The sequence below is a fragment of the Fukomys damarensis genome, unplaced genomic scaffold, assembly GCF_012274545.1.
Source record: "Fukomys damarensis isolate Sample0158 unplaced genomic scaffold, DMR_v1.0_HiC HiC_scaffold_19, whole genome shotgun sequence".
NCBI lineage: Eukaryota > Metazoa > Chordata > Mammalia > Rodentia > Bathyergidae > Fukomys > Fukomys damarensis.
In genome coordinates, this window is record NW_022900931.1 from 62,000,177 (window position 1) to 62,010,107 (window position 9,931).

A 9,931-nucleotide genomic window follows, 5' to 3' on the forward strand; every position below is an offset into this window, starting at 1 on the left:
CGGGGAGTCTCGCGGAGCCTCTGCCGCACTGGCTCAATGGGAAGCTGAGGCCCGGGGCCCCCGCGTCTCCACCGTCACGCATTCTGTCTGTGCCCGCTCTGCAGGGGTGGGATTTGACTCCACGCCTGACGCAGCCGCAAGCCCTGTTCCTGCTGTCGCTCTGCAATTTACATATTTTTAATAAAATTTAAAGATTCAGCCAGGTGTGGTGGCACATGCCTGTGTTTCTAGCTCTTGAGAGGCTGAGGCAGGAGGATCGTCTGAAAGTTCAAGGCCGACCTGGGTACACAGTTCGAGGTCAGCCGAAACTACCTGGGGAGACCCTGTATCAGAAAGGCCAAAAAAATATTATTTTCAAAATGGAAATCTTTGGGTGTCCAGCTACCAGGGCCTTTTCCTGGAAACAGCTAAAGGTGTGCCTTGAGCCGGGCGTGGTGGTACCTACCTGTGACCCCAGCATTCTGGAGCCCGAGGCAGGGAGGTCATAAGTTCCAGCCAACTGGGACTGTATCCTGGGTCCCTGTCTCAAAAAAGAGACTACTCTGCATATGCAAGTGAATATTCATCTGTGTCTACCCACGCATGGATCTTTTTTGCTCCCCTCTTAAATAATAGTTAATATTTGTGCCTCATTTTATGCTGGTTTTTGTGGGTCATGGAATGAACCTCAAGCCTTGCGCATCCCAGGCAAGTTTTCTACAACTGAGCCGCGTCCCCAGCTCCTGCTCTTTGTTTACATCACAGTCATCTCGGTCATCAGTCTCTATCTGTGTATGTACTGTTGCCCTATCCTTTTTTCTTGTCTGCATAATATTCAAACACGCAACTATACAGTTAAGCCCTCTGCTAATGGGCACCTATGATGGTTCCAATTGCTTGCTGTTCTGACTGATAGTGTCACCATAAGCAGCTTTACATATATATGTCATTGATTCTCTAGGATCAGCTTTTAAAAATGAATCCGCTGGAAGCGGTGTGGTGGAAGGAGTGTGGTGGCGCACACCTGTAATCCTAGCACTCGGAAGGCTGAGGCAGGAGGATCACTGTGAGTTCGAGACCAGCCTGGGCTACATAGTGAGTTCCGGGTCAGTCTCAACTACATAGTGAGACCCTGTCTCAAAAAACCAAACAAACAAAAAAATGAAACTGCTGGGAATAAGCTGATGTATTTATACTTTTAGTGATGTATCGATTTGTGAAAATGTAAGCTCATGAGAACAGGGATTTTTCTGTCTTCTGTTCTGTGTGGTATCCCAGAGCCCCGTCCCATGCTGGGCGGATAGGAGATGCTCAGGAATTATTTGTGGCCCTGTGTCACGCATTTGACAGTCCCTGGAAGATGCCACGTGAACGTGCCTCATTCCCCACCGTCTCACCAGCACAGGCTGTTGGGAAATGTTTCCATCTTTCTGTTGCTTTTGTTTTGTTTTTGCAGTAGTAAAGATCAATCGAAGCAGTGTGCTACTATTGAGCTTCATCCCCAGCCCTTCTCACTATTTTATTTTTTTGTTTTTTGGTGCCAGCGACTGAACTCTAGACCTTGTGCTTGCAAAGCAGGCAGTGGAACCACTGAACTAAATCACCGGCCTGCTTCTCACTGTTTATTTTGAGATGGGGTCTGGCCAAGTTGTGTAGGATAGTCTCAGATTTGCAGTGATCTTCCTGCCTCAGCCTCCCAAGTAGCTATCTTTTGATGAATGCAAGAAAAAAAATCTCATTGGTGTTTACTTTTGTTTTTGAGGCAGGCAGCAGAACCACTGAGCTAAATCCCTGGCTTTGCTTTTGTATTTGAGACAGGGTTTCACTATGGAGTCCAGGCTGGCCTCGAACTAGTAGGGATCTTCCTGCCTCAGCCTCCCCAGCGCAGGGAATACAGTGTGCACCACCAGGCCTGGCCTTATCAGTGTATAATTTGCAATTTTTCTGAATGAATGAGGCTGGGTCATGTTTTTGAGTGAGAAACATATGGCAGATTCCCAGGTCTCCTCAAGAATTATTGACATCTAGCGGGGGTGTGGTAGTTGCACGCCTGTGATCCCAGCAATGAAGACGCTGAGTCAGGAGGATCAAAGTTTGAGCCCCGCCTGGGCCATTGAGTGACTTAGTGATAAGACATTATTTATTTATTTATTTGTTTATTTATTTATTTATTTTTGAGACCAGCTCTCACTATGTGGTTGAGACTGACCTGGAACTCACTGTGTAGCCCAGGCTGGTCTCGAACTTGCAGCGATCCTCCTGCCTCAGCCTCCCGAGTGCTGAGATTACAGGCGTGCGCCACCATGCCCAGCTACAGTAAAACATTTTGAAGAAGGGGCTGCTTGTGTAGCTCAGTGCAGTGGCCCTGGGCTCAGTCCCCAGTCCTGGAAAGAAAAGGGAGAAGGCAGGGGAGTAGAAGAGGAAAGAGTAGAGAGGGATTCTCGGGACCCAAGAAGCTTCCTCCTGCCAGCACCCTGGGTGGCGCCTCCGTCTGCTGCGCCTCAGGCCCTCCCCTCTCCGCCTGCAGCTTTAACAACCTGGGCATCCAGTGCGTGCGGAAGAAGGAGATCGAGGCTGCCATCGAGCGCAAGATCCAGCTGGGCATCGACCCCTACAATGGTGAGCCCAGCGCCCGCCCCCCTCGCCCCCACCATCCCTCCTGTCCCCGTCCAACACCCGAGCCTCCCCTGTGCCCCACAGCTGGCTCCCTGAAGAACCATCAGGAAGTGGACATGAATGTGGTGAGGATCTGCTTCCAGGCCTCCTACCGGGACCAGCGGGGACACATGCGCAGGATGGACCCTGTGCTGTCCGAGCCCGTCTACGACAAGAGTGAGTCCCTCGCCCCCACCATCCCTCCTGTCCCCGTCCAACACCCGAGCCTCCCCTGTGCCCCACAGCTGGCTCCCTGAAGAACCATCAGGAAGTGGACATGAATGTGGTGAGGATCTGCTTCCAGGCCTCCTACCGGGACCAGCGGGGACACATGCGCAGGATGGACCCTGTGCTGTCCGAGCCCGTCTACGACAAGAGTGAGTGGAGGGCACCCCGCCCACCGACGCTGTTCTGGCCACAGTAGCGGAAGCAGCCCTGGCCCGGAGCTTTTCTGTTTATTTTTCCCGCTTCCTAACCTGTGCACATGGGTTCAGTTGCTCAGCAGTGTGAAGGCACTGGTTCTTCTGTGATTTTTTTTTGGCTTTTCCCTCATGGTCTCACGATGCCTGCCACAGCTCCAGACATCATGCCTGTGTTCAAGGCCTGTGATGGGTACTGCCGCCTTGTATGGTTGTGCAGGTAGTGCACTTCCTATACACGTATACCAGGCAGCTCCAGATAAAAGGCATCACGAACAATATTTCCCTTTCTTTTACAGAAAAAAATTAAAAGTATCTCTTCCCCAGAATCCCCCTGGTAGACAGCTGCTTGCATCTCATTGGCCAGACTTGGCTCCCTGGCTGCCCCTGGTCAGGGAGCTCTGGGACACTGCTATTTCGACTTCCACCTCCACCGGGTGGTACAGGCATGGTGGCGGGGAGGGATAGCTGGTCAGTTTCAGGAACCTACGGAGACTTCCACAGATGCCCAAATGAGGAGGAATGGAAGTTAAATGAGAGATTTCATGGACGCAAGTGCAAGAACGGAGATAGCTGAAGGAACAAAGAAGCAACGTTTATTTTCCATTAACTTGAAAATAAAAGTGAAAAAGTAGCACAGTGCTTCAGGTCCGGCTGCATCCAGGGCATTGGGGATATATGGTTAGAGACCTGTAGTATCTGTCAGTGGTGCTTCCTCCATGTTGAGAGTTGTTCTTGGCAGGGTAGTTGGAGGTATCTGTCTTACCCACTTGGCATCTCTGGCTCCCAAAGACAACTGCTTTTAGCTTCTCTTGTTTTTGTTTTTTTTTTTGCCGTGTTAGGGCCATCTCTCATTGGTCTGAACTTGGTCATGTGCTCCCCATTGACCAACCAGTTGTGGCCAGATAGAGGTGGATGCTCTGATTGGCCAGATTGGGGCACATAATCATGGCTGAATGATGGCTGGTTCTGCTCAGGACCATTGTTGCCTGGCTTTTAACAGCTGGCCCAGGACTGCTGAGGAAGGGAAAATAAATATCCACTGTAAGATTTCAGGCCCTGAAGCCTGCTCTGGGGATCTCCACAGACCTCCTCAGACCCCCCTGGCCCTACCAGCTCTGAGTGTTAGGGTCTCCTTGGGATAGACACTTCATGGACCTCAGCACTGAAGACACACTGCTCCTGTCAACGCCATGGCCACCGGGTTTGATGAGTGAATCCATGTTTTTCCTCATGCGCCACTTTCATTCCTCCCCAGAATCCACAAACACATCAGAACTGCGGATTTGCCGAATCAATAAGGAAAGCGGTCCGTGCACAGGCGGCGAGGAACTCTACTTGTTGTGTGACAAAGTACAGAAAGGTGAGGGGCCCGAAGGTGCTGGCTACTGGCAGTTGGAAGCCAGGTGTGGTGGTGGTGCACACCTGTGACCCCAGCACTCAGAAGGCTGATGCAGGAGGATTGCTTTGAGTCTGAGGCCAGCCTGGGCTCCATAGTGAGACCTTGTCTCAATACACACACACACACACACACACACACACACACACACACACAAAGAAACACAAAACAGAAACGGAAAACTCAACTCAATAAGCAGACAATTGGTTCCTGGGCCCACTTGCCCCTGAGCAAGGAGAGCCTGTCTGGGCTAGCGCTGGGGATAATACACAGACAGTTCCAACGTAGGGCAACTCAGGTTCCAATTGTTCGGCTCTGTTGGTGCTGCGAGAGAAATATACATTCAGTAGAAACCTCTTGCTAAGTCAGGAAGTTGCCCTGGCCAAGCTCGAACTTGTGATCCTCCTGCCTCAGTCTCCCAAGGTACTAGGATTGCAGGCGTGCACGACCACGCCTGGCTGGGAACTGTATTCTGAGCGTTGATCTCCTGGGCTGCGGCTATTTGGAGCCTCACTGTGGTAAAGCTGCAGTGAGCCACAGTGCTCAGTCACCATGAAATCGGGAAGCTGCAAGGAGAAACAGCCGATGCTTCCTAGCGTGCTGTGTTGCTAAGCAGTGATGTTTGGTGGGCTGGGGAATGTGTTTTTGACTTACTGATATTTCAGTCAGGGTGAGTTTAGTGGGTTGTAACCCATCATGACTCAGGGAGTGTCTGCATATACAAACAGGCAGATAGTCGGGGGTGGTGGCACGCATGAGACAGGAGGATCACAGGTTCAAGTCCAGCCTGGACAACTTAGTGATTTAGCAAGACCCTTCCTCAAAAATAAAAACATGACAAAGGGCTGGGGCTGTAGCTGAGTGGCTGAGCCCTGGGTTCAATCCCCACGACCACGAAGAAAGAAAAAAGGAAAACAGTGCCCAGCTTGCAGCAGGTCTGCCCTGGAGGTTGTTCACCGTGCAGATCCACTTCTCCGGGATGTTAGGGTTGACTTTGAGGGGAGGCCGAGCGGGTTGGGGCTCTGCAGTCCTGACCTTGTGGCCCAGCCGCTGTTCCCCGCCCCGCAGAGGACATATCTGTGGTGTTCAGCACAGCGTCCTGGGAAGGCCGGGCCGACTTCTCCCAGGCCGACGTGCACCGGCAGATCGCCATTGTCTTCAAGACGCCGCCCTATGAGGACCTGGAGATCATGGAGCCCGTGACCGTCAACGTCTTCCTGCAGCGGCTCACGGACGGGGTCTGCAGCGAGCCGCTCCCCTTCACTTACCTGCCTCGGGACCACGGTAACCTTGGCACCCCCAGGGGCCAGGCAGAGGGGGAAGGCAGGCCGGGAGCTTGCCAGGCTAGGGCTCCCATCCGGCGCCTCTGCTTACTAGCCCAGCGTTCTGGGCCTCCTGTGCAGAGCGGACATAGCACCTGCTACTCATGGTGTCGGGAGCGGTGGCTACTCAGTGTGTCTGCTCCTGCCTGGCGTGGCGCAGGGTGTGCTGGGAATCCAGAGGTGACCAAGATAGCCCCAGCCCTGCCCTCAGAAGGCTCACCGTGATGACCGGAGTAGATGGGACTGGAATGGAGATGGTCAAGGGACTCGATGGCTCAAAGGGGGCAGCCCTGAGGTCAGAGAAGGCTTCCTGGAGGGGGAGCTGCTGAGCGGAGGGTGGGAGAATGACTGAGCCAGTCCTCCAGGGCAGGGGTGGGAGTTGAGGAAGCGTTTTAAGCAGCTGGCAAGTGCAAAGGTCCTGAGGTAGCATCATGCCTGAGGTGTTCAGGGAACAACAAAGAAGCCAGAATAGGGTCTGGGGATTTAGCTCAGTGGCACTGCACCTGCCTCGCAAGCACAAGGTCCTGAGTTCTGGTACCAAACAATAACAACAACAACAACAACAACAGTCTAAGCTCACAAAGAGGCCAGCGTAGCTGGAAGGGATATGGATGTTTATTTTTCAAGATCCAGCTCAGCCACTTCCTAAGTAGTCTCTATGATTGGTTATCGGTGAGTTACGAGTATTGATGGGTCATTTCTTGTATGCCCTTGGCATTGCTGAACAGACACCTACGGCGTGGACAAGAAGCGGAAACGGGGGATGCCCGACGTCCTTGGGGAGCTGAACAGTTCCGGTGTGTCCACTCTGCCCCTTTGCACCCATCCCCAGAGCCCTGGGAGGAGGTGGCCTCCCCCGGGAAGGCACCCTCATCTCTGTGCTCACTTTCTTCAGACCCCCATGGCATTGAGAGCAAACGGCGGAAGAAGAAGCCGATCTTCCTGGACCACTTCCTGCCCAGCCACAGCTCAGGTGAGTCCTAGCTCCCTGCAGGCTCCTGCTCCTGCTTTTCTAGCAGCTTCCCCCGGGCCAGTGATTCAGCACTTAGCTAGCACCACGGTGTGGACAGAACAAGGGCTCTGGAGGCTTAATGGAGGCGCTGGTCTCTGCCAGGATGTTCACTTGCTGTGTGATCTTTGCCAAGTTGCTCCACCTCTCTGATCCTCCAGCACTCCTCTGAAAATTCTTACCACCACTTCACTGAGTGGTAACCATTTAAGGTAACCAGGAGCCACGTTGCCTTGAAGTTCCCGGTCTTATCTGATCTTGGAGGTTAACAGGGTCAGGCCTGGTCATACTTGGTTAAGGGACCTCTGGGGGATATGGGGTGCTGTAGGCTTAAGAAACCCTTTAAAAGCATATTTCTCTTACAGACACTGTGGGGCGGGCACAGAAGTAGGTGCTCACACCCTGCCAGCCCCCACCTTACAGGTGGAACCGCTGAGAACCAGAGGCGCGAGGCCTTTGCCCCAGGTCACAGTGCAGCAGGGAGTGGGCAGGTAGAGGTGAGCAGTGATGTGTGGGGCCGGCAGCAGGTGACGACGCGCTCTGGAGGCGGAGACAGAAGGAGCCCAAGTTCTGTTTTGTATTTTTTTTATTCACTAAGTTTCTTGGTACATTTGAGGAATTCACCATGACGTTCATCACTGGGATTTGTACCTGTGCACGATGCATCTTGGTTCTTATTTTTCCTGCTCTCCCTCCCACCCCTCCCCATTTACCAACACTGTGCTTCTGGTTTTTTTCTTTTCTCATATTTTTCTTTCCTTTCCTCTACCCCCCACTTCCTTTTCCCCTTCCCCTTTGGAGCTTTTCTTTCTATTTCGCATTGTCTGTTATACATTTTGGTCCTCATTTACACTTTCAGTTTCTCACACCAGAGAAACTTCGGTATTTACATGTGTGTCCTATTTATTTCACTGAGAGTATGGCTTCAGTGTACATCCAATTAGCTAGAAATGTCTCCAGTTTATCATTCTTTATGGCTGAATAGTACTCCATTTAATTTTTAAAAACACACAACACATCTTTATCCGGTCTCCACTGATGGGCACTTGGGCTGTTTCCAAGTTTTAGCTATCACAAACTGTGCTGCTATGAACATGGGCGCACCTATATCACTGTGGTATGATGCTTTTCATTCTTTTGGGAAGATACCCAGCAGGGGAATAGCTGGGTCAAATGAGACCTCCTATCCTAGTTCTTTTAGGAATCTCCACACTGATTTCGCAGTGGTTGCACCAGTCTGCACTCTCACCAACGGTGCAGTTAGAAGCAGCCCAGGCTGGGCTGCTTCGTGAGACCCTGTCTCAAAATAAAAATCAGAAAGTATTGGGATGTTGCTCAGTGCAAAGGCCCTGGGTTCAGTCCCTAGAACTGTGCAGCCAAACAAGCTATTCCAACACCAGCTGGCCCAGGGCACCTGCCCCATGTGGCACCACCTGTGGTTCTGCCCTCCTCCAGCTGGTAACCCAGGTCTAGTATCCCTGTCCCTAGCAGCCACCAGTCCTAGCTCACTCCACCAGCCTCCCACCTCCAATCCCCACAGCTCCCTACCACTCCTCTTCCTGCCCAGTTTCTCAAAGTTCTAAACCCCGCCTCCCCTCCTGGGTCAAAGTCATGGTGGTGATAGTGTAGTGGTTACACACACGGCCGCTGGAATCAGGGTGGGTCTCAATTCTGAGTCTGTGATTCAGCAGCTGTGTGACCTCTGGGAGCCTCAGTTTCTTCATCTGTCAGATGGAGACCCTATGTCTTAGGTCTTGAGGTCTTTAGTAAGATTATGTCACATAGTGATTTATTACAGTGGCTGGCACAGAGTTCATGCCCCGAGATTGTTAAGAACTTGCCAGAAATCAAGAATGCCACCTGCATTTGTTACGATCTTATTTAACTTCATTTACAGCAAAACCCACAATAACCTAATAGAACTTTATTTCTCCTCACATAAATATGGTCTAGAGATAAGCAGTCCAGAGATGGCCTGCTGGCCGCATGATCGTAACAGACCCAAGCTCCTGCCAATTGCAATTTGCGGTTTCCACTTCTTGGTCCAGGCTGGCTGCTGTAACTCCAGCTCTCATGTCCATATTCCACTTAACAGAACTGAAGACATGCGATCACGTCAAGTTGCAAGGGAGACAGGGAGACCCAGTAGTTCTGTGTTTCTTTTTGAGACAAATATAATCAGTACTTGCTAATGAGGTTTTGTTTGAAAAAAGAAGAAAAGAAGGGCTGAGGGTGTAGCTTAGTAGCTACTGTGATCAAGGCAGTGGATTCAATACCCAGCCTAGGGCATGTGTGGTTCTCTTGTTCTGTTTGTTTTTGAGATAGAGTCTCACTTTATAGTTCATGTTGGCCTTGAACTCACTATATAGCCCAGGCTGGCCTTAAACTCCAAAAGATCCTCCTGCCTCAGCCTGTTGAGTGCTAGGACTACAGGTGTGCGCCACTGTGGCTGGCCTGGCTCTCACATCATGACATTTATTTTACCTTCCAGTTTTGGGATCGGGGATTGTCTGTGATACAGAGATTTCATTTTATGGATTCTCTATACTTGGAGGTGGGCCTCCTCTTCCCACTTCTTGGAAAAAAACATTACATGGCCCTACAGGAGTGTGAATTCAATCCTGGTCCCACAGTTGGACAGTGTGGCTTCCCAGTTATTTCGCCCTGTGTGCCCGCCGCCATGCCTTTTTGCAGTGCCAGGGGTTGGTCCAGGGCAGCATGCCTGCTAAGCAAGGCCTCTCACTGAACAACATCCCCATCCAGCCTGCCTTTCTTTCTGTGATACTGGGATTGAACCCAGGGCTTTTGCTGACATTTGCTATTCTCCTGCCAGCCTCCCCAGCAGTGGCTGGAATTACTGGTGTGCATCATCACCAGGCTGGGCTCAGTTTGCTGACCCACATCAGAATGGTGATAGACCCAGGGTGGCGCGCTTGCGGTGGCCCCAAAGCGAGCTTCATCTTTCTCCCACCAGGCACTTTCCTGCAGCAGTCAGCCCTGCTGGCCGACACAGACTTCTTCCCCGGACCTGGCACAGTGTCCCTGCCCGGCTTCGAGACCCCCGGCGCTCCCGAGCTCCTGGACGACAGCTTCGCCTACGACCCCGCAGCGCCCACACTCTTCACCATGCTGGACCTGCTGCCCCCGC

General features: G+C 51.9%; 1 protein-coding gene across 1 annotated transcript in view; it reads left to right on the forward strand.

Annotated features, from left to right (window-relative positions):
• Relb (RELB proto-oncogene, NF-kB subunit) overlaps window positions 1-9,931 on the forward strand; it is a 24,144-nt gene that overhangs the window by 12,780 nt on the left and 1,433 nt on the right. Inside the window, exons 6-12 of the mRNA XM_033766001.1 lie at window positions 2,507-2,598; window positions 2,680-2,811; window positions 4,312-4,416; window positions 5,521-5,736; window positions 6,503-6,571; window positions 6,670-6,747; window positions 9,758-9,929. Coding sequence (XP_033621892.1) covers window positions 2,507-2,598; window positions 2,680-2,811; window positions 4,312-4,416; window positions 5,521-5,736; window positions 6,503-6,571; window positions 6,670-6,747; window positions 9,758-9,929 — 864 coding nt within the window. The remainder of the gene's footprint in view (window positions 1-2,506; window positions 2,599-2,679; window positions 2,812-4,311; window positions 4,417-5,520; window positions 5,737-6,502; window positions 6,572-6,669; window positions 6,748-9,757; window positions 9,930-9,931) is intronic.